Source organism: Corvus moneduloides, chromosome 2, assembly GCF_009650955.1.
Source record: "Corvus moneduloides isolate bCorMon1 chromosome 2, bCorMon1.pri, whole genome shotgun sequence".
NCBI lineage: Eukaryota > Metazoa > Chordata > Aves > Passeriformes > Corvidae > Corvus > Corvus moneduloides.
The window spans coordinates 32,141,275-32,166,069 of NC_045477.1; the positions used below are offsets into that span (position 1 = coordinate 32,141,275).

General features: G+C 43.6%; 1 protein-coding gene across 5 annotated transcripts in view; it reads right to left on the reverse strand.

Moving 5' to 3' along the window:
* TENM4 (teneurin transmembrane protein 4) overlaps positions 1-24,795 on the reverse strand; it is a 1,563,960-nt gene that overhangs the window by 14,819 nt on the left and 1,524,346 nt on the right. For all 5 annotated transcript variants that reach the window (XM_032099028.1, XM_032099031.1, XM_032099030.1 and 2 more), the window contains 5 exons: positions 20,989-21,161; positions 17,232-17,467; positions 9,936-10,232; positions 6,708-8,322; positions 817-959 (listed from right to left, as the gene is read on the reverse strand). In XM_032099028.1, coding sequence (XP_031954919.1) covers positions 817-959; positions 6,708-8,322; positions 9,936-10,232; positions 17,232-17,467; positions 20,989-21,161 — 2,464 coding nt within the window. The remainder of the gene's footprint in view (positions 1-816; positions 960-6,707; positions 8,323-9,935; positions 10,233-17,231; positions 17,468-20,988; positions 21,162-24,795) is intronic.

Here is a 24,795-nt window from a genome sequence, read left to right on the forward strand (position 1 = left end):
ACTCCAGAATACAATCAGGCTACGAGATGAAAGAGAATCCTGAGAGGTAAGTAACTTTTTCAAGGTCATACACTGATAAACAGTAGGGATGGGAGTTAACCCAGGGCTCTCAAACCCTGACCCCGTGTTCTAACCTTTAACAGTGCTGCCTCCATCTTTCAGCTGAGTAATTCCCAGCAGGAAGATGGGGAAATGATTGGGCTGCAAAAGATTTTTTCTTGCCAACTTTATCACTGAATTTTGCACCAGCATCTACCAAAATGGCTTGGGATGCACACCTGTTTTTGAAAGCAGGACACAGTTACATGGGATTAAACCCACTCAGGTAAAATGGAAGTTTAATATCATCTAAAAATTCTTTCTGGTAAGACTCTGCAATGCAGAACAGTTTCCTATGGAAGTAGAGGGACTTCTTGTTTAAGACATTTTAAACCAGATTGAATAAGTTTCTAGAACAAAAAAAAATCTTTATAAACTTATTCTGTATCAAGATTTGGTTTTTTTGTTTTAATTTCTAAGAATCCTGAGTGCAAAGGCCTCGAATTTAGCCTGCAATATGTGATAACAGGGTCTCTTGTGGGAGAAAGAAACAGTAACGAGCCCCTTCATTGAGCAACCACCACAAAATATCACAGGAAAAAGCACTATGGCAGTAGGGAACTTAAGATGCGATTATTCATTCAGATTTCAATACCGGAATGGGGTCAGACTCACTCTTAATCCCACAACATGCTGGTAGAGGTTTTCCAATCAACATTGCAAATGGATAGTTTGCTGATAAGGGCATGAGATACAGTACGGAGTTACATGGATCACCTTGCTATTGTCCCATTCTTGGGTTTTCATCTGTGTGTGGATTAGCTCATAGGATGGCTCCATTGCATCCATGTCTGGCTTGGGGTAGCCTGGGATGACATTGTGCAGCTGGAACCCGAAGGTGAGCAGCCAACTGTTGACATCTGGAAGGGAAGAGAAACATAAATAAGATTATCTGATCTCTCAAGCAGGATTGCCCAGGAGAAGGCCCAGAGGAGGACCCCATGGTGACTGGCACTGTAGCAGTCTGGACAAAACGATGAGTGCCCACGTTGTGTGAAGAGCAGAAATCTTAATGGTCTTTGAAAGAGCCATGGCCAAAATGTGGGCTTTCCACCTTGAGCCAGAGCCAAATTCTGCACTTTCCCAGCTCTGAAACAGAAACTCTGGCAGTGAACAAATGGCCCAAATCAAAGCCGACTTCATGTCTGCCCTTCATCAGCAGAAACCAAGCACTGTTTGAGTGTGCACAAGTGCAAGAACAGCAACACAGTTGGAGGCTGAGATGCTCCACCAAATTGGGAAGTGTTATCCGGTCCTACAGTCAGCTCGGAACACCTCAGCCACAATACTTCTCTCCCTGAGGACTTTCAAAGGGCCTGCAGGCTGACTAAATTTAGAGCTATGAGCCAGAATACCAGGACATCCAGGATGGACAGCACAGGCATTTAGCAGGTGCTCATGGAAGAAGCTTTTTCCATGGCATTTCCACCTCAGTCCAGAGTTTCCTGGCATCTTTCGTAAGAAGCTGTAGTTAGAGTATTAAACCAGTGTAAAGTCACATCATCTTTTATAGTGACATTTACAGTCAGCCTTCATACTACCTGCAAGGTACATTAAAGTGAAAATAAGTGAACAGATACAAGACAGATACTTTGCTTGGGTACTTTTTACAAACCCCTTAAAAATATCCATGGATGGTGAGAAAACTGTCTACCAGTGATAAATTACTGTCTTATGCAAAAGAGGGTCCACTGGAACTAAAGGCAGCATGATGGAAAATGAGCCATTTGGGACATCATTCCTGTCTGTATTTACTTGCCAGTAGATTACAAAGTCTTCCTTGATTTTTGATTGCACAGCTATTAGGAATAGCAGCTGAAAGTTAATCTGCCGGAGGAAATGATGAGGTTGGGTAACTCCTAGATCTGCTTGGGATTAGCATCACTTCCCCTGTTAACTTCAGAGCATTTGATGAGCACACCTTGCTTGCCTTCACTCAGCTCCAGAGGACACACCTGCTACAGTCCCTGAGCAATATGGTGTGCATTTGGCACACAAATAGCAATTGCAAGGAAAAGAAAGGTATGAAGGTAAAGTTTAACTAATATCAGCTCCCAGGAGTCTTAAGTGGATGTAACTGGAATTTTGTTGGTGATTGCTCTGCTTCAAGCTGGAAGTGCAAAGGTTTGATTTTCATTTTGCTAAACTCAATAAACATTGTTGAAACAATCTGAAGACGGAAAAAAATTTAAATCATCAAATATGCACCTTTGAATATTTTTTTCTCTATTCCCATGAGCCTAAATGAATGTTTTGAAAAACTGGTTGGAAAAGAAATTATGGATGCAAGTGGCAAATAACGCCGTTCCAGATGACTGCAGAATCAGGAGCCAAACAAACACACTATCTGTTGCTTGTTTTCCTACAGGCCAAAATGTTGCGATTGGGCAGATGTCCAAAAAGCCCTTGCGACAATCCATGTGGAAGAGGGAGGATTTCTGTAATAAAAACACTTCTGTTCACTCAATGTACAGATTGTTTTTGGAGTGTCTTTGAAACAGAGAGGCTGGGGGGGTATGAAAGAAATGAAAAGGCTCATTTGATTATTTTGTTGCCTAGTGCTAAGCCAGCCTGCTTCCAAATCCTTCTTATCTCAAATGAAGAACTTTGATGTACATATTGTGGACCAGGTGGTCAGGGGAACAAAGTAAAACAGTGAAGGTCAGCATTGGTGCAGGAACCATTTCCCAAGCATTTCAAAAATGCTAAAAAGAATACAGAGCATGGATGCTGAACTGCTGAAAAATATGTAACACGTCTGGAAATATCCAAGACGGGGGTTTTTCATACTTCTCAGAAAACCGACTTCCAAAACATTTGCAAACAGGAGTTTATTCTTTTTGGGAAGAGGTGTGTTGGAATACCCAAAACAAAACAAAAAAAAAAACAAACCAAAACAAACAACCCAAAACCATGGGAGGAAGGTGTGGAGCTGAGAAACAGAGGGGAAAATACTAATTTGCCAGGAGGCAGTGACAACTTTTTTGACAGAAAAGTACATTTCACATCACAGAGGTTTTTTTCAGCTACAGTAACCCTGCCAACACATTTCACAGCAAATTCATTTGAGGGCAAAGAAAAAGAGTGCTTAATGCAGACACATGTAATGGAAATGTCAGTTCAATCCATCAGGATTGCTGAAGCTGGCAGCAAAGCTCTGTGCCATGAAGTGTACAATCACTAAAATATTCATGTTTAACAATGGGCCTCTCAAAACATAAATACCTGCTTCTCTCCTGCTCTCCCCTCCACATACCTTCAATTTGTATCCATAAGCTCAGAGACCTCATCATTGTGGACCAAAGCACGTGTTGGTCACCCTGGGCACTGAGCTCCCCTAAGGACAAGCAGGTCCCAGCGTGGGAACAGAGGGACAGAAAGTGGTTCCCTGTGTCCAGATCTGGGCATATTTCATTGTGATGACCAGGGCTGTCTTATGGGTCTTGCCCATGAGGTGCCTGAAAGCCTGAGCAGAAACAAGTGCTGGGGCAGCAGCCTTGTGTCACAGCACACATCCCATAGCATGGCCTGCTTCTTCCATGCACTGGAAGAGGAGAAACTTAAAAAAACATATTTGGGCTCTGTATTCTTGGAAAACTAAAAACAGAACTTACAAGACCATGGAAAAAATAATTTGGTGGACATAAAATATTACTGTATCAGATTTGGACACCTTTATTTTATTGTCAGAGCTGTGTGGGAAGCTATACACCTGTTCTAACACAGGGCTAGGAAAAATATTTTGTCCTGTCTTGAGCCGGAAAACAAAAATCTGTTAATATGTCACAAAGCAACAGTTTAAAAACTAGATCAGTTCAAACCAAAAGTTTCAAATTAACTTCCGAAATAAACTCCATTTTGGTTTTGACTCCTTATTTTTCTTTTCCAGTTTTCAATCATTAGTTTACACTTAACTTAAAGAGGTTGAAAAATGCAAAATGATTTTTTCTTTAAGGCCATTTTGGACTTTGTCATTTAGACAATTTTGAAAGCTGTTTATGCTTCTGCTAAGAAATCTCTCAAGCTCAACCCTCCCCCATAAACAAATTCAGTTTTGACAAATAAGCATTTTCTGATAGAAAAAGTTGTCTCGGGGTATTCCCTCCCAGCCTTAATTATCAGAGTGAGAGCAACATAGAGGATCTTAGCCTGCATCTTTTGACATATTTTACTTCCCTCGTGGCATCATCTTCTCAGCTCTGGAGAAAACAACTTTTCATTAAAAAGCCCCACCATCTAATCCTTATGATTATTGCAGAAGAACCTGAAAGCACAAATCCTAATGGCTAGAAAAACAAGCAGAATAGAAAACCCAGGATTTTTACTGTGTAACATTTATTTGCTATTAAGCAGATCTCGTAACTCAGGGGAATGCAATTATTGTTAAATATGGGAAGGTTGTGATAGATGCAGCAGGAACATTCAAAAATTAATTCTATCTCCTTAAGCAGTATGTACATTTGATTTGTGATTGTGGCACTTGGTTTTTCAATAGGAAGTATGTAGAAAGGAGTCCCACCAAAAAGTCTTCTCAAACATTGCTACCACTGTTGCACACAGTATGAAAACAGTATGAAACTAGATTTGAAGGGCGAAAGGAATAAAACAAAGCTGGCTAGAGATAATCCTGGGAGCAGCACACCAACAGTACAGGGACAGTGTGCTAGTGAGGTTCTTCAGGCTGCTGTCTCAGTACAGGCAGGGGATGGCAGCAAACAGGCAAGTGTGACCAGATGTCCAAAAAGCTCAGCGCCATCCTGGCCTGTATCAGCAATAGTGTGGCCAGCAGGACCAGGGCAGGGATTGTCCCCCTGTACTCAGCAGTGGTGAGGCCACACCTCGAATCCTGTGCTCAGTTTTGGGCCCCTCAGTACGAGAAAGACACTGAGGTGATAGAGTGTGTCCAGAGAAGGGCAACAGAGCTGGTAAAAGGTCTGGGGCACAGGTCTGGTGAGGAGCAGCTGAGGGAGCTGGGGGTGTTTAGACTGGAGGAAAGGAGGCTCAGGGATGACCTTATTGCTCTCTACAACTTCCCGAAACAAGGCTGCAGTATGGTGGGGGTTGGTCTCTTCTCCCAGGTAACAAGGAATTGGAGAAGAGGAAATGGCCTCAAGTTGCACCAGGGGAGGTTTAGATTAGATTTTAGGAAAAATTTCTTCACCAAATGGGTTGTCGAGCACTGGAAGAGGCTGCTCAGGGCAGCGGTGGAGACACCATCCCTGAAAGGATGTAAAAGACACGTAGTTGAGGCACTTAGGGACGTGGTTTAGTGGTGGATGTGGTAGTGATGGGTTAATAGTTGGACTTCATAGTCTTAAAGGTCTTTTCCAAATGAAATGGTTCTATGATTCAATGAATACAGGAAGGACATTTAACATAAAAAAGGATTTTCTGTAAAAATACCCCAGAGCTCATATTACAGCGATTTTACAAAGTTTCAGGGGGAGCAGTTCAGAGATTGTGTCAAGCTTTGGGGCAGGTGTGCCCCAAGACCTGGCCTTTAAGTCTAAGGCACCTTCTTTTATTGACTTTTTGTAGAAACTGTTAATTCTGTGGGGCAGATTAACTTTGAACTACATAGCTAGTAGTGTAGTAGTCATGTAGATGCTCTGAAATGGCTGACTGCAATGAAAGGTTTAAATCGCTTTGCCATTCTGCTAAAACAAATCTGTATGCCTTTTTTTTAGTTGCAAATAAATCTCTATGCAAAACTGTGTAAACAGAGCTGCCCCTCTACAAAGAGAAAGGTTATCAGGACATTAATTGGTAGCTAAACTTCAGATATCTGAGGGGACAAAAAACTGTAAGCAAAATAAAAAGAACAAACACCTAAGAAGAGAAAAGGAAACAGGTTTGGGAATTACAATCTCCATCTATGCTAATGAATTAAACATGCCCTGTACATGGGGGTCAACTGGCAAACTAAAACTTATGTCCATTAATTAAAGAATGGAAAACCTCATAGTGATCAGGACACTGAGAGAGGAATTACCTATTGTCCTGGTTTTGGCAAGTATAAATTTTTTTACAGCAGCTGGTATGGGGCTGTGTGTTGGATTCGTGCTGCAAACAGTGCTGGATAACAAAGGGATGGGTTTGCTATTGCTGAGCAGTGCTCACACAGTGCAAAGGCCCTTTCTGCTCCCCACCGACCCCACCAGCGAGGGGGCTGGGGGTGCACAAGGAGTTGGGAGGGGACACAGCTGGGACAGGATGAAGGACTGACCCAAAGGATATCCCAGACCATAGGGTGTCATGTAAAGCTGGGGAGGAAAGAGAGGATGTTTGGAGTGATGGTGTTTGTCTTCCCAAGCTACTGTTTTGTGGGATGAAGCCCTGCTGTCCTGGGGGTGGCTGCCTACTGATGGGAAGTAGTGAACGAATTCCTGGTTTTACTTTTCTTGAACAAGCAGCTTTTGCTTTTCCTACTAAACTGTCTTTATCTCAACCCATGGGTTTTCTCACTTTTTCAGTTCTCTCCCCCATCCCACCTGGGAGTAGTGATTGTGCAGCTGTGGTGTGGGGCTTAGTTCCATCTGGGGTTAGACCATGACGCCTATTTGCTGATGGCAAGCTTGTGAAAATGTTAATTAATTTAAATGTCTTACCTGTCATGTAACATTTGATATCCTGAGAATTGCTAATGGGGTTGTTGTTTTTGAACATATACAGGTTGAAAGGCATTATGTTATTGCTACTCAGATGCTTCCACATATCGTGGTCTGGACTTGTCCAGCGACCCGCTAGCACGTCGTAGTCTCTCCGCCCCATGTGGATAAGTTTTGTGAGTGGATCATACAGTCCTCCATGGTAGCCGATGATGATCTGGAAGTTGGGATTGGTGTCCATATAGATCTCCCCATATGCTGTGTACAGTATCTGCTTGATCATTAAGCCAGTCCCACTGAAGACAGCCAGAGGAGTGCCAATGTTGTCACAGGCTATGTAGAATTCATCACCGCTGCTGAGCTCCATCGCAAAGAGGTGGCCTTGGAGGTCATAATACAGGGAGGTGATCTCGGAGCTCGAGTGGTTGTACAAATGGGTGACCTTGGTTGGGCTGCTCAGATCTGCGTAGAAGAACTGCAAGTGATGGCCATGGCTGGTTTTGCTGGAGACTCTCCTTCCCAGGCCATCATAGCGGTACTTCACACTCCACCCACTCGCTTTATTGTAGGCTTTGATGAGCAGGCCAGCTGAATTGTACTCAAAAATATCATTGCCCCTTTGCTTCAGGAAGCCATCTTCATCCATTTTGTACTGCACATCCCCCAGTCTAGTAATCCTATCCCTGAGGTCATACCTGAGTGGTGTAAGGCGGGCACTATTCCCTGGACTCAACAGATGGAGGTTTCCATTTAGGTCATAGCTGTAACGCCAGAGAGGTTTGTCATTGATAGACACAGTCTGCAACTGGCCATCAGCATCATATTCATATGAGTAACGAGTCGTATTTGCGTAAGGGCCAACCTTCAGCTCTTTCTTAACCACTCTCCCCATGTTGTCGTACTGCACAGTCATCCAGTACATGAGAGACCGGAATATCTCATACTGGACCTCCTTCATCCTGCCATAGGCATCAAAATGTTTAGTGTGGGTCATGACAGCAGTGGTGATAATCTGGTTGATGTCGTAGTAAATGACCCCAAATTTACCGAATTGCTCGGTTTTGCCTGACACATCATCATACCTGTAGAGATCAATAGGCAAAGGCGTCTCGTTGATGACCGCTTGCATGCTGGTCACCCGGAAGCTGTTGTCATAGTTATAGTCAAAGCGTGCATTCACCATGCCCTCCTCAGTGAAGCGGAAAATCTGTCGGTCAATGAGGGGTCCTATCTGTCTGTACCTGATTGTGCAGGTGAACCCTTCATTCTGCAAGTTTATGGTCTTCAGCATGCCCGCAGTTTCGTCATAAGTGAAACTGATCTTTGTGGTGTCGTAGAGCATCTCGGCTAACTTGGACAACTTCCCATACTTGTAGATGACACGCCTCCCCGTGCCCAAGTACAAAGTGTGGAGGAGCTGCTCATCCTCTGTGAAGTCCTGAATCACTGAGGCATTGCCTTCTGGTGGCCGGTAGATGTTCCTGTAGTAACCAATGGAACAAATGGTTTCCAAAGTCTGACGGGCAACGTTGGGCATGGTCACTGATGACAACCGGTCATTCTTGTCAAACTCAAAGATGTACTGTCTCTGGCTGTGAAGGAGCAGCACCATGGACTGGATGGGGAGAAAAAAAGTATAGATTACATCCCTGTTTTTTGAGCGAAATTATACTCTCACAAAACCTGTAAGATTCCTCAATCCAAAGAGCAGGCTGAGACAAATCTATACGCCCATAGAATTCAACAGTGAGAGGTAAGGAGCTGCATATGGCACATCAAGTATCCCCAAACAGGAATGGGTCAGTGGAAGAAGCAGTTAATGCAGTGAGGATGGTCCAAGTTCAGAATGCTCAGTTTTTCAAATCAGTACTGTGTAGCTGTTTTACCAAACTCCCTGTGCCAATAGCCTCTGAAAACTAACCAAATAAAATTGGTAGAGCTACTTAAACAACACTTGAAAAAGCATCCCCCAACACCTTCCAATGCAGAATTAATTCATTGTATCACCCCATCTTCTATTGTCCTCTTCCTCCAAACTTCTGCCTGCATGCTTATTTGTTCTGGGATTTTTTGGTTTTTTGCCTATAACAAACAATCTACATAGATTGTATAATACAAGGAATAAGTCAATACTTAAAAGATATGGCTCAACTACAGTTTCCTTAAACTGTTCTAGGGATAGGCACTATTCAAAAACCAGGAATAAAAAATTCCAGCCCCAGGTATATAGCATATGGATCTACGGGTCACTGGGCAGTGTAATGCTGAATGGTAATACTCAGAAAATATAAGTTCCATGCCAATCTACAGAGTGCAGGCCTGGGAAACACTGCAAAGTGTGCTACAACAGTGTGGCTGAATTAATGCCTCACTTATTAATTACATGTACTTCTGTAAGCAGGAATGAGCCACTCAGAGAAGGCAGAATGTCAGCCTATATGGCTTGTTTGCACATGGAAAATCCTACTGGAAATTCCTACTGTTCACTCTGATGACTTTACCTGAGTATATTTTATATTACAGTGATGCCTTAGATTTTAACTTTCATATTTTTCAAATTCGGTACTGCTTAGTGTGTAAGTCTGAAGTTTCTTGTAGCCTGTTAATTTCTGCTCTCTCATGCTAGGTAGACATAACAAAGCCTCTCCAGGCCTGCTCTCCAAGGACACTCAGACCGTCCTAGGCCCAGAAAGTATAAACCAAAAGCCTCTGAAAGGGGGGCAAGCTGAGGGGAATTTCATTATTAAACTGAAGCTTTAATTGGAGAATTAACCCTGATATGCAAATGAACCAAACCTATGAAAGTGTGAAGAACTTGTGACTTGTCATCCATCTTGGGGTCCATCTTGGCAATAGCCGGTGGCTCCCCAGGGTGTACCTTTGAAGACCTTTCAAGTAAGTATCTGCCTTTATTCCCTTACTCCTGTCTAGTCTCCGTTTTTAGGTGACCTCTTAAGGCATCAATAGTTAACTCAATAAAGCAAGACTATGCTTAAAAAATCACATGCCAAAGCTTCACAGTTCACATGCTCTCAGTATGACTGGGAAAAAACAGACAATTTTCAACTGCTCTGTGGTGTATGTGCACCTTAGCAGGACAGAAGAGGAGTACTGGACCATAAGGACCAGCAATTAGCTGATGTGAAGGAGTGCAGCTGTACTGACATCAAAGGAGTAAAGCCCATGTACCTCAAATGCACCATCTCTGAGTGGTAAGTGCATTCTTACCTTCTCCAAGTAGGTGTAGCTCCATGATTTACCATCAGCGAAGATTCTGGATGTAATTCTGCCAGACTGATCATACTCCATCCTTTCTGACATCGTGCCCCTCTGAATTCCTGCAATGTGTCCTCCTGGGGAATAGGTGACATTGACCCCATTCAGTCTGCTGCTGGGTGACCAGAGACTGGGCCTCCCTGCCTGGTCGTAGAGGATGCGGAGCGTGAACTTGCGGTGGTCATCATAGATTTTCTCAGTCCTTGTCACACGATCAAAGTCAAGGGACAGCAGGTTTCTGTTGTGAACCTACAGGAAAAAGATGGAGAATTAGGAAGCTGAAAACAGTTTAAGTTAGGAACACTAGCCTGGTTTCACCAAATACTTCTTTATACCGCACTGGAGAGCATCCAGCTGCTCATTGCCTCTGGACGAGACACAATTTTTAAAGCAAAGAGTTGTCCTAACATTGCTTTTATTGACTTCAGTGAGGAGAGAGGCAGAGAATGGTACTGTTGAAACATCACCACAGTGAAGGAATATTGCCCATATCCCAAATCTAGGTTTAGGACTGCTACAGCAAATGTGACCTACAGAACATAGAATGACAACTTGTTGCAAGGAATATTTGCAAGATAATCTATCAAACCTAGAATATAGAGTCTTTTGCTTTCATGCATATCAAAAAGCACTTGTAGAAGAGATGGATGTTGTGCCATAATAGCAGAAATCAGCGTTTTTCTCTGAGCTAATTGAATATAATGCAGGCATTGGAGGTTAAGCCTTTCCCCTGAGATGAAATATGGAGGCTTTAACCACTGTAGATGTTACACAGAGCAGGAACTTTACTGTAAGAGCTGGAGCTTTAACTTCATTGTCCTGGGGTTATTCAGAGTGGCATAATTATACTCTGCTTACCTCCAGTGCCTCTACATTTCCAAAGATCAAAGGTATCTACTTCAAAAGTAAGAGCAGGAATACATTTTGACTCAGGGATTGCAGTGCACAGCAATATGAAAAGGAGCTGATAATACAACTCATGTCTAGCCACGTGTGCAAGGAGACTTACAAAGCCACATCACCACAGCAGTAAAGTGAAAGGAGGAAAACCAGTATTCCCAGTATGACCTTGTCAGTGAAGATACCTCTTTCTCTACCCCACCACTTCCAAACCTCTTTCAGCTGGTGAATGTCTTTCTTCTGGAAGGGTGTCGATTCTTCTTGGATGAATCTCAAACTCCAAAGAGCTGACTCGGTTTTCAGTTCCCTTTGCAGCCCTTCAGCTACAGTCAGTAAACCAGAGTTTTCTGCTTGCTATGATGTTTTCAGATCAAGTTAAAAACACTGCCCTATCCTGCTCTGGGTAACACTGACACTCCTGACTGCAAGTGTTCAAAAACATGCAGCTATGGCACTTGAGGACATGGTTTAGTGGTAAATGCGGTGGTGCTGCTTCTTTTAGTTGGGACTTGTAGGACTTTGCACAGTTGGACTTGATGATCTTAAGTGGTCTTTTTCAACTTGAACGATATCTGATTCTATAATTCTGTGACCTGAGCACTGTTCTCAGCCCCTTCCAGCTTTGAGCTGGGCCGTTGCTCCATGGCCAAGGATGTATGACTGAATTTCTACTGTACTTTCAGGGATGTGGGAGTATCTGAGAGCTAAACAGCAAGAGAAAGGATGGGGCTGAATCAACAGAGGAGAGATTCCTCAGCCCTGGAAGAACAGCAGAGGGAAAGGCTGAATCACTGCAGTGCCTTCATCTTGCATGGGCAGACATCTGTGCTGAAGCCTAGAGAATGGGAACACCAGAAAGACAGAATTCAAATAAGGTATCTCAGGATCTGGGGAGAGAAGGAATTGTTGCCATGGTGTAAGTGTGAGGATGATGTAAGAGAGGAGGCAAGTGCAACAATGATTTTCAATTTATGAATAACAATGGTAAAAGGTATGACTTGAGGGAATAAACTCTGTAGAAAGGTAGACAATGCTCTAATTAAATATGTGTGAAATAGAGTGTAAATGTGCAATGGGAGAGAAGAAATCAGCCATTGTAACAGAGAAACTGGAAAATAATTAAAAAGGTATCAAAACCCTAAGTACAGATGCACATGTGTAACTAATAGCAATTTGTATCTCCTAGGTGCTTGCTGCTATATAGAGAGAAACAGGAATGGCAATTCCTTGCAAAAAAAAGCAAAGAAGGAAGTAATAGCATCTCTACCTCCCATCTATTTGCAGAGCAGCTCCATCCTGGTAGCTGCAGCTTCTTCTGCTCCAGGTCTTTGCCAAGAAAGCTGGAAAGAGCTCTTCCAGGGCTGGGACAGCCCTGAATCTAGGCTGAACGAGGTCTTCCTGAGAAGTATGTTAGCAGCAGTGCCATTCACTGGGCTGGAAGGACCAAACAGCAGGTCCCTAGACAGCTCTTAAGCTCAGTCCAAATGTCTGTATCCCCTGACTGGTGCCATAAATTGTTCTACCCTCCTTATGCTCTGGCAAGCAATGTCTGTGTGACTAGTTGGAACCAATCTCCTTTTTCCTGTATTTTATTTTTTAATGTTTTCTTTTCTTCTGCTCTCTTGGTGTACTGTCTCTTTTATCTGAGAAGTGCTGCAGTGCTAACAGCCACCCTTCAAGGTGATGAGCAAAGTGAACCCCACCCTGCCAGTAGCCTCTAAACAGGGTCTAAATCTTTTTCATCCTTGTTCAAGGGCATGCCTTGTATAGAAGAGAATTTTCTGCAGAAGAACTGACAGGGCTGCAGGCTGCAGTCCAATAACTGTATTTTATGGTGAGCAGCTAAGTAAGGTGCCATCCTCCATCCCAGACCTTATCCTGAAATGGAGTCTGAAAACCTCCTGCAAAAAGGTTTTGCCCCTCAGAGTGTTTGACAAGGCTTGTGATCAGCACAGGAGCAAGGCAGGGTAAATTTAAATCCACAGTTTGTAGTGGATTTGATATCCCCTTTAAAATGTGTGAGAGACTAAATTTAACCCCAAACTCATGTTCCACAGTATTTTATTCAATCTCTTAGCTTCCTCTGCAAAAAAGAAAGAGCATAAACACACTACCATCTCTGATTTCTCCAATGCTTCCTTTGGCACTCCGTTAGCTTAAATGATAATTAAACAACATTCACTGATTTCCCTGGGAACACAACAGCACAAAATAGGGGAGAATTCTCATGAAAACACCCTGGCAATGTTCAGCAGAGGAGGGCAAAAAATACTCCTGCAATGAGAACTCCAGGAGAAAACATCATCCATGTGATGAACGGCTGCCTACAAACGAACTTCCCCAGTGAATTGCTGAAACCAGAGCGGTCATATCCAGACCTCAGTGTCTTGAAGAAATTGTGAAGATCATCCTGGACCATCTTTATTAAGTCAGCACACCAGGAATGGTTAACACCATATCCCTTTTTGGTCACATTGGTTCAGGGGATTGTCTGGGATACTAGATCTTGATGCCACTATTAACCTGCTGCCAAGGTCTTGGGAAAAACAAAGTGACTTATCACAGGAGTTGCCATGGTTAAATAAATAAAGGAACTGAGGCAGCAGCTGTCTCTTTTTGCTGTCCTATTTGCTCCACTGTCAGAGATCATTTTACACCCTTCTTCATTCAAAAACTCAAGTTTGTTTAATAAAAAAAAAGGGAAAGAGCCCTGTTCCTTGGAGCAGGTTTTACCTAATGCTCTCTCTGCAAATGGAGTCTGTTGCTGCTGTTGGCCAGAGATGGGTGGAATTCATAGCCAGCCAATTTGCAGAGGTATCTCACTGCTGGGTGGGCGGATAGAGCATCACAACTTTTCATGGGGTGTGTGGGATAGCAAAAGGGAAAGGGGCTAGCTGCTTTAACATATTTGTGCTGCTTTACAGCTGCCTGGCCACGAACAGAGCCAGGTCAGCATTGGTGGGACAGGAAGAAAGGTATGAGGGCTGTCCCCCTTTGCCTTCGTCCATGCAGAAGTCCCTGCTGTGTGCCTTATCCACGCAATAAGGAACCGTGTATTGTATTATTTCCTAGGGAGGGTCAAGGAGGCAGCTGTGAAACTGGCTCGTTGTGCTGGGAGCTGGCTGAGCTCATGGCAACAGGTTGCCAGTCCCCAAGCACACCGTGGGAGGAGGAGGCACAACTCATAAAAAGTTGATCCACGTGATGACATCCGAAACGATCACTATTTACAGTGTCCACATCCTGTTGTCCTCACTTCAAAGGCTCCATGGAATGATGCTGAAGCCTCTTTGGGATGTTCTTTCCCCATGGAGCACCGTGTCTTTGCTACTGTCTCATGTGAGCAGCGGGGTGAGGGGAAAGTAGTAACTTAGTCACATATAGCAGAAAATGGTAACATTTCCCAAACTGAACAAAACCATGTTGAACTTAACTTTCCTAAGTTTCTCTCCTGCCAGGGAAAGCAGTAATTACTGGAGTGAGGGAAGAGGGGAACATCACACAGAGAATATGTTAAATGTTGCGCAATCCCCAGGGAGGCAATTAGCACCTTGCAGGCTTTTGTACAAGGGGTGCAGATGCTGCTATGCTCGCAGACACACAGCTTAAAACATCTTGTATACCCTCAACTACTTTGAACTCCTGAACAGAGCCATAACTGAGTCCTTCGACCATGTAAGATGCACTTCTGCTTCACTAGAAGGGCCCTGATAGGCTCAAAATGTGAATAAATGCTGGCAGATTTATAGGGATACCAGCAACCAGCCTGAGAATTCATTTTGCAAGTGTTTTTCCAACTGCAGTACAATATAAAACACAGACATGTTCTGTGTTTGAATCTGTTGGAGAGGATGAAAGTCTGGTAAGAAAGTTTCACAGATATGTAGGCTTGGCAGAAAGATCTCTGTAGAAACTGAGGATGAGATAGAAATGAAAGTAAGTTTTGGTATAGAGTAAAGGATGTTTTGCTGAAACACTGACCACTGAATAACTGAGAAGGCAAAGGTTGGAGATGAGTTGGAAGGGGATTTTTATGATTAGGACAAAGGTATGTGACTACAAACAAACACATGTTTTTCACCAAGTAAATAAGTCTCAAGAAGAGCATAAGTAAATAGAAAACATGTTTTTACCAAAAAGAGCTATCGCAGGCAAACAAGAAATGTTGATGTAGCAAGAAGAAGAGAGGTCTGAGAATTTTCCACTGTAAGCTTAAATTGTAACTTACTTACTCTTGTGATTGGATAATAATGCCTATAATATGGTAATGGTAGTAGTTATGATAGGCTATAGGCAAATGTAAAGGTATTGTGTATGGGGCTTATTGGTTGTTATGTATTAAGATACTCAGCAAAGAAAGGTATATAATGCTTTGTAACTTGAACAGAAAGTGGCTTCAGGTGTGCCTACAGCTGGAGCTGGCAGCTGTAGGGCTGGCTCTGGATACCCACTCCCTGAAATGCTGTAACTTCACCTATGCAATAAACAGCTTTCAAGAGAGCTGCCTGAAGTCCAGACATCCTTCATGAACCTTTCTCCTATAGAATCTACTGCAAAAATTTTGGAAGATAAAACTGATATGGGCAGCAGAGCTGTGGCTAAATGAATGGAAGCTGTTTTGAACACTAAATAGCTATGACCCAGCTGCAGATTTCAGAAGGCCCTCTCTTTTCAGAAAAAGACCTGTCTGATAATTTCATCAGTTATTAAAATGAAATGAAATAAAATAAAATAAAATAAACCCCCCAAGACAAACCCAACAGAAAAGGGTGATGACAATTGATCTGCGGATATACAGCAGTTCACACTGAAAGAGCAGTTTCAGCTTTCATTACTGTTCGCATTTTTTTCTCCTGGTAACAAAATATGAGGCTATCAACACAGAGGGAAAAGAACAGAGGCTGGGGTGGAGAGATTGAAGAGAAATACTTGACAAGTGTGAGTGAGGAGAGACAGGAGAAATCACACCGAAATGGCAGGGGTCATGCAGCAGGGAATAGGGAGAAGTGAAGAGCAAGGACTGGGAAACACATATCCTGAAACCAGAGCATTGATATTTACTGCCAAGCTTAAGTGTGAATAAGTAGCTGCAGTCCTTTTGCTGTGGTGGTATTAGACAGCACTAGCATTTTTCTCAGAGGGTCTGAATTTGCCAGGTGCTGAGCACCTTCCCAGGAACCGTTCATCAGTCCGTGACTCTGAGACCAGCAAGGTACAGGGTGAGTGCACAGGACTTGCTATTACAAGTTCCCAGCTTTGCCAGCAGTTAGCAGATGAATTGCAGCTTATTGGGCAAGATCTTTAAACAGCCCTGACAAGTATGAGATGCATTGTGCGGAACAATGTTTTCAAAACACATCAGTCTCAAGCACAGAAAGGTCTGGGCACTACTGGAGGGAGAGTACTGTCAGGCTGAAGCTGCTTGTAACACTTCAGGGAACAATAGCAATTATGGTGCAATGCCTTGCAAGCCCAGTTCTTCAACAGGTTCAACAGACTAGCAATTTCAGGAATCCAGAGTTTTTTCTGAGGTTTCCCAATGAACAGTATTCATAGAATCACTGAATGCTTTGACCTTAAAGATCTTCTAGGTCCGACCCCCCTGTCATGGGCAGGGACACCTTCCACTATCCCAGGTTGCTCAAAGCCCCATCCAACCTGGCCTTGAACACTTCCAGGGATGGGGCAGCCACATCATGCCTGGGTGGCCTGTGCCAGTCCCTCACCACCCTCACAGTAAAGAATTTCTTCCTAATATCTAATCCAAACCTTCCCTTTTTCAATTTGAAGTCATCCCCCTTTGCCCTATGATTCCATGCCCTTGTCGTAAGTCTCTCTTGGAGCCCCTTTAGGTAATGGAAGGTGCTCTAAGGTCTCCCTGGAGCCTTCTTTTCTTCAGGCTAAACAACTCTAGCTCTCTCAGCCTGTCCTGAGCCTTAGAAGGCTTTCAGTGCTCTGCTCTATCACTGCCAGCAGCACAGGTAGAAAACACCTGCACTAATTTGTGTGGTATTTTATAGTTATGACTGTCCCTTGCTTCCTTAAACAGTCTGATGGTTAAACCTGCAGTGTTTGATGGGAGGTCATGCATTCCCAGTGATGCAGAGGACTGGTAGGGAGATCAGCAGTACCACCTCTGATGGCTCCAGGAACATCAACACATAAGGAGACATAATGATATACTCCAGTCATAAAGGCTGTGTCACTGAGGGTGAACAGCCAGTGCTCTGTCCTGCAGCTCCACCACTACTGCAGGCAATACAAATCATACCCATCCTTTTCTGCCACGAGACTGGGGACTGATGAGATGGGAAGCATAACCCAAAAGTGCTTGTGGTTCTTACTTACCCTCAGCCGACGTCCAAAGACGGTGACCTGCCCTCTTGCTTGCTCCTTCCTCTGCCTCCACTCCACGAGATTGAGGCCATTGTCGATGGGCAGGGTGACATTCCTCTTCCCCACTGTGGGGTTGACAGTGCCAGCCAGCAGATGTGGCTCAGTCTGCAGGGCCACCTCCATGCCGTTGGCAAGCATCAGTCTGAGGGAGCCGTCAGCACCGATGTAGTAGCTGTTTCGGACTTGGTCTGAAGACAGAAAAGAGATCTTTGCTGATACAGCTCCAGCTCTTCATTTGCCCCCTCACCTAGGAGGCTGCTGCATCAGCATTTCGGATGGTTGTAACCAAACACACTCTGTTATTCACCCGTCCCACTCAATGGGAGCAAAACATCAGTTTCATCAGGGAAAGTAAATATGGACAATTGCTTTTTCATTCCGATGAGGTTCTGCACCTCAAATTCTTGTAGAAAGTCTTACACAGGTTACAAAAGTGAAAAAACGGTGTAATACCTTACCAAAGGATGCAAGTTCAAACCTCTTCCTCTAGGCTGAAACACTGTGTGGTGAGATATTTGTTTTAAATCAGTTTGACCGAAAACTTTCCACGCTTTTATATCCTAAAGATTCTAATTTCACAACAATATATGAGAAAGTGGGGCCACCTACTTTCCTCAGCTCATTCACTGTATTACAAGTGACAGGAAATTGCGCAGAAAGTTAATGCTAACCAGTTCCCCAAACAACAGCCAAATCCTTTCCCTTGAGAAAGCTTTCAGGAGGCAACCGAAGTCCTCATGTTTGGAGAGAAAGCAGAGGCATTAAGCTCCCACACGTCTTCATACATCTGGCTTCCACTAGCTCTTGAAAGATCAGATTTTGAGGCCAGCATTTGGGAATGAACAGTATCAGGAATTGAACAGAAAGCAATCTCTCTTCTACATTCTTCAGGAATCAGGCAGGCTGAAAGCCCATTCTTTGAATTGCCAGCTGGCATTTATCTCTGCAAAGAGTAGCTCATGAAGGGTAAGAAACCATGAGACTTACTCAGTGCAGAATGGCTTTAAAAACATATTATACAAACACTGCCTTTTCTGAAGCTCCTCAAAAGCTGGAAAATATCACAATTTCTGTCTCCCAGGCTGCCATAAACTCTTAATTGTGAATAAAAGCACCCACTGAAAATTCCCATTAAGTGTTTTTCTTTTCTGAAGCAAGCTGGGTTTTGCTCACTAGTTGCTCTGCCATAGCTCAGCAGAAAACAAGATCACAGTGAAATTATCATTTCTTGTCCCCAAGAAATAGATTAGCAAAGAGCATAGTTTAGTATAGTTAGGGAAAGAAACGTGACACCAACTGGTCCTTTTTTATGTGGGTCTCATCCTGCTCCTGTGGTAGCCAGCTGGAGTTCTGCCACAGAGACCTCAGCAGAACCACCACTCAACTTTACACAGTAGTGATAGTGAAACTGCCGGGGCACGGGATTTTGCCAAAGACATACAGCAGTGATCCACAATGCAGATCTGAGCATCTTAGCTCTACCACTGAGTATGTAAGCTGATGGTCTTTGACACAGCCAGATCAAACCCCCTCCATGCTTGAGTGTGCAAATGGAGAGAGGGGCCAGTCAGTTGGCTGCCACACCTTTCTTAGATGCCTGGTTTGATGCTAAAGTATTAGGGGATGTGCTTTAAATCAAATCAGTGAAATATCACTGAACAGTGAATATATTCCTCCCTCTTTTATCCTTCACCAGGAAGCAGAGGAAAGCTTGAAGGTTTACATGAAATTAATCAGATGTGATGTTCCCTTTGTGTTACATAAGCACCACAGAAGGGTTATTGTCACCAGTGCTGTGGTACAGTGTGGGGAATGCAAATCCTCTACTTTCAACATTCTCCCAAGAGAAGACTCTTCCCTGGCTCTGGAAGGCATTTCTCAAGGGCTACATGAAGTCCATGGGCTGTTGGATGCAGTATTTTAGGCTGCTTTGGCTCCAGGGCACTACTGCCCTACTTTGGCATTGAACAAATGCTCACTTTGTCATTAGTCCAGAAGACAAAATCCCACTGGAGTGTTGTTGTGCCTGTTGTAGAAGCTCCTAAATCCATCTTACAGGAATTTGCAATCTTCTGAAAATGCCTTCTCAGATCTCACCTGTTCACAGTGTGACCCAGGCTTCCTGAAAGGTTCACCAAGAATTTGGTTCACCAAGCCACCTCTTCTGCAATGTTATCCAGATCTTTGTTTTAAGTGAGCTTCTTCAGATCCAAACAACTTCATAATTTTATACTTCTGAAGATGTTTAAGCTGTTTGTAATTCTGCATGTCCTAATGGCCAGAATGTCCCTGTGCCAGACGGCAGGACAATGACAGAATTGATTGTGGCACCATTATGTAACTGCGCCTTCAGCGCTGAGTGTATAACTCACACCACAGTCAATTTTGTCACTAAAGGGCCCCCAACAGTGGGCTCTACTGCTTAGTTAGGCTCTTGAGGTGAAGCCAACCTCATGTCTGTGCAGTTGCCACACATCTTAATGTGAGTGAATGAGATGGGGTGGGGTAGGTTGCATCTGTCTTACAGGCTCAAGTAAAGAGTAAGAAAGTCACGGTGTTTCCCCACAGGAATATGGGGACAGCTTGAGGGGGGTGGAACTCTCTCAGCTGCCCTCTCCAGAAGGAGGAAAAGCAGTGTTTCAGGCATAGCAGGCACTTTCTTTTAGGAAAGGTTGATATTATACGGAGGGGGAGGGAAATGTGTATCCCAGAGATGTGGGAACAAATGTCACTCTGGAACATGCTTGTCCTACTTGGAGCAGTTTGTTCCTCACAAGGAGAAAAGATGTTTGACACTCCGTTGTCATCAGGCACAGACAGAGTGAATGAGATCTGGGGAGTAAAGAAAGCAGAGTCTGAAAGTTCCTTCCCCTTCCCCAAGCCCCAGGGAACAGGTGTGATAGCTCATCCTGATCCTAATGAGGCTTCAGCTTTCAGAACTGGAAGATCTGGAGATCCAGAACTGCAGATCCAGGCTGGCACTGTTCATGCAGTACAGGTTCTGCCACTACCAGTATGTCAGCACAGTGCTCCCCTGCTATTTACCCCTCTTTTATTTCCCACTTCATCTCCTTTTCCTCCACTTAATCAGTCTTCTGCTTCCCACCTTCCTACACAGGCACAATTGTGCTCTTTTCCCTCAGCCACAAACTGGTCCCACCAGTCCTACCCCAGCTGTCCACTTCTCCTTCCTCCTTTGTGCCTCTCCACACTACCCCTTAGCTCAAACGCAGACCTTTTGGGGACAGGGATGTTCATTTTACTGGATGCTTCCTTGCAAATGTTTGAAAAGCCAGCGAACAAAGAATATGATCCCCAGCAACCAGCTGGACGCCTGTTCCAGGAGGAGAGCAACTGTTAAGTCAGAAGCCATTAAGAGACTGAAGCAAAGGGGTTGGCTGGAAGTGGGGCATGATTTATGCAACCTTTTAGTTACAAAAATAATGGTAATGATGATGGAGGACTGTACTGCACGAGCCTGCACAGCAAGGGGACTGGCTGGGAACGGAGCAGAAAAGCAGCTGCAGAGCAGCCACTGTGCTAGGGAATGTGGCTAAGGAGGTGTGTGTCTGTACCAGCATGTGGGGAGCTCCGGGGCACTGAGAAGCCGAGTGATTTTTGGTGCTGGATTATCAAGACAACGCCTGTTTCCTGATGGGTAATCCATTATGTGCAGCTTGGTCAGGAGAGGGATGCTGGCCCAACTCACCTTGGAGCAGGGTGTAGAAGGCCCCTGATGCTGACAAATTGGTTGTTATTGTAACATCATCCTTGCTGGAGGTTTCCACCTGGACATGCACGGAGCTGTCGGTATCGCTGCGGAAGCTGCTCACTTGGCCAGTAGGGAAGGTCACGTTGGTCAGGCGGCCAAAGCTGTCATATCTGAAAGAGGATGGAGTGAAGTCAACAGCATCAACAGAGGAGGATTCATCCTATAAAGCAGAGACCAATTTTTCAAGTCATCATCCAGATTTTTCACAGAGAAAAATGCACTGTCACTCTGTCAGACAGTCTTGACTATTTTTGGCCTCATGAGAAGAAAATCACAGCTTTTAGCTGAAGAAAATGAAGCAAAGAATAGAAAATGACCAAATATGTATTAACCTGTATTTTAACAATATTTTTCCAATACTTCTCACTGCATTATGCTTCTTGTTTACAAGAGTAACTTTGTTTCCCATCTACTATGCTGTGATTTACAGAAAAGCACTGGCTTGTGCATCCTGTCTAGCAGAACTAGGAGCTTCTGAAGGCCATCAACTGTTTTGTCTGGTTGTGTCCTGAGCTCAGCAATTTATTTATTTATTTTTTTTTCTATCTAATTTTAAAAAGCCAAATATTAAGGTAGCAGCTAGGACCAGACAGGCCATATCAGGTAGAGAATTGTCCTTTGTGAACATGGTATAGAGTCCTGAGCACAGCTGAACCCCCATGTCTACCTTTTACTGTTCCTAGGACCATTTGGAAGGACCGATTTAAAAGTGTAAAAAAGCAGACCAGTTTTCACCCCTGCTGTGTCCTTGGCTTTTCCAATCGGGAATCAACATAAGCACCATCTGGGAAGGTTTCTGTGATGTGGACAGCTATGTACCAGGGCCCAGGTGAAATAAGCTTCATACATGCAGGTCCCACAGCAGTTAACAAGCTGGGGGAATTATTTTTTGATAAAAAGAGAAGCAGACACTTGTGTTTAGAGGCCTCCTGAGTTAAGAGAGCAAACACACCACTGTGTCTTCCATTTGTAGCATTACAAAAAGGGTCACAGACCCAGAAGGCTGGCAAGGGACCTTTGCAGTGAGGTTACTGTATTTGAAATGGAGAGCAATAGGGAGCTCTACTGGCTAATCTCTGGAGGGCTGTTGGACCTTCTGATGAGATGGACCTTCAGGGAAGGGACATTTAAATAGTTAGGGAAAAACAAAAATTCCAGCAAATGAATCAGTGATAAATGTTCGACTTTTTTCAAGTCCTGCCCACAACTTTTTAAAGAATGATTTATATGAAAGCTAAGTAGATCATATTATGAAAAGGCATCACTCGGGGATGCAAAGTAAATGGTGGGTGAGCAGAGAGGTCTTGTTCTCCTGTGCTACCCAGTGGTGAGCCTTTGATGGAATGCAGTGTCCAGTGAAGGGCACCATTCCTCAGAATGACAAACTAACGTAAAAAGAAAACATGATATAAGAGGCAAAGCCAAAATAAAAGAGTTCATTCAGAAAAGGGGAAACAAGGAAGTGGGAAGATGCCACCCTAACCCTGGGTGTTCTGAAGAGGGTTATAATAAATTGCTTATCATATCTACTGAGGATGTGACAGAAAGTAAATAGAAACAATGAAAATTCAGGTTATAAGCTGTAGAACATTTTCAAGGCCCATGGTTGCTCCAAGCAGAGGAACAGATGGAGTACTGGAAACCCCACTGCCCAACTCTTTTAAGAATAAGTTAGAGAAATGTCTTAGAGAGAATCTGGATACAGATGATCAGACCTTGGATGAAGCAGATGGTTGAGGAGCTCTTGATGCTTCTCTTTGGGACTACTCTGAGCTGGGGAATAAGAAAATACACCCCATCTAATAACAAAACCCAGGAACCAAACAAAAACATTAGGAGAGGAGAGGAGAAGAGAGGAGAGGAGAGGAGAGGAGATAACAAAGTACTCTTGAACTGCAACCCATGAGAGACCCATGAGCAGTCACTGGACTGGCTCTGCACTATACAGAAAAAAAACATTGTCTCCTACTCACATTTTCCCAGATTCGAACACAGTGCTGGTACTTGATCTCTGAAATATGGTGGCAGGGCTGGTTGAAAAGATGATTTTTGCCCAAGTTTAATATTTAGCTTATAGTGTCTAAATGGGTGACCTCATTGCAAATCTCCTCCAGCCCTCAGGTTTGGAGACACCATCAGGTGAGGCTTTTCTTGCCCACTGGGCAGAATGGGAAGTAGTGAGATAGAAGAAAGCATTTGCCCTCCACAATCAGCCTATCAGTCATGGATTATCCAAGCCTTGCCCTTTCCTTCCAAGATCCTGGCAATCAATCAGCCACTTGTAAAATGGAAAGGAAAGAAGAAAAAAAAAACAAAATAAGGATGAAAACAGGACTGGATTGCAGGAGTTTGGCAGAGATCAGTTAAAGCTTTTCCAAGCAGCTAGCAGCACACAGCCTGGATCTGAGCTGCATCTCCATGCAAGAGCCAGAACTAAAGTGCTCTCAGTACCAAACAATTTACTCCAGATTTGTGGCTGCCATGTTTGCACTGAGACAAATATGTTTTGCTTGTACTGTCTCCAGTCACCTGCACTACTCCTCCTAAACCAGCATGTGAATCTTAAACAGAAAACATCACAGGCAGTCTCTTTACTCCATCTGCTGAGACAGGACACAAGGGACATGATTCAGTCTCTCCCCTGAGCAGAGAAAACATTGTTATCACTGAAGGTATGTTGTGTAACATCCCAAATTCCTTCTACCGCAACATCAGCAGTTCTGTATATTAAAACCAGTCTGAACTGTAAGGGTAGAATCAAGTTTGCAAATGTTCTGAAATTTCAGTAAGATGAATCTGAATTTGGCACCTCTGATTTGGTGGATTAGTAGCTGTGAGGGATTTACTTCTATTGCTTCACTTAGATTTTAAAAATGAGCTGCTCCTAAAAGTAAGCCTGATTCACCTCCTAAAAATAATGTCACAAATCTAGATGTGTTGCACTGAAGTTTAAGGGGTCAGTTTGGTGTAACAGAAGTATGAAAGGAAGCAGGTCTGCAGATTAGGGAAATCAGTGCAAAAGCCAGGATGCAGGCAGAGGGCTTGTTCATGGGATAAATGCTGAGTCAATGTCCTGTGAATCACAGCTTTTTATCCTAATTGAATGGCACTCACAGAATGCTGAGAGTCAGCACAAAACCTATACTCCATGCAAGTCCTACTTATGTGCTCCAAAGAGAGCCTCAAAACCCTGTGGATACTCAGTTTAACAGCCCCCAGCAGCAGCAGACAGCCAACCTCTTATATTCATCAAATCACAGAAACAGAATGGTTTGGGATGAAAGGGGCCTTACAGATCATCTTGTTTCACTCACCTCACCATGGGTGAAGGGCCAGGACACCTTCCACAAGATCACATTGCTCAGAGCTCCATCCAACCCAGCCTTGAACACACCCAGGGATGGGGCAGCCATATCTCCTCTGGACAACCTGTGCCAGTGCCTCACCACCCTCACAGTAAAGAATTTTTTCCTATCATCTACTCTAAAACCTATCCTCGTTCAGTTTAAAGCCATTTCCCTTTGTCTTAACACTGCATGCCCTTATTAAAAAGCAAGCAGCACCTTTTTATATAATATCATGTAGTGTAAAATAAATATTATTTTATATAGTATTTATGTAGTGCCTTTTTAATAATATTTTTATAATATTCCTGGACCTCAAGCTTCTAGCACCCTTACAAATGGTTCTCCACCTCTGCTGGGCAAATACAAGTAATATTTGCAAATATGCAACTGGAGAAAT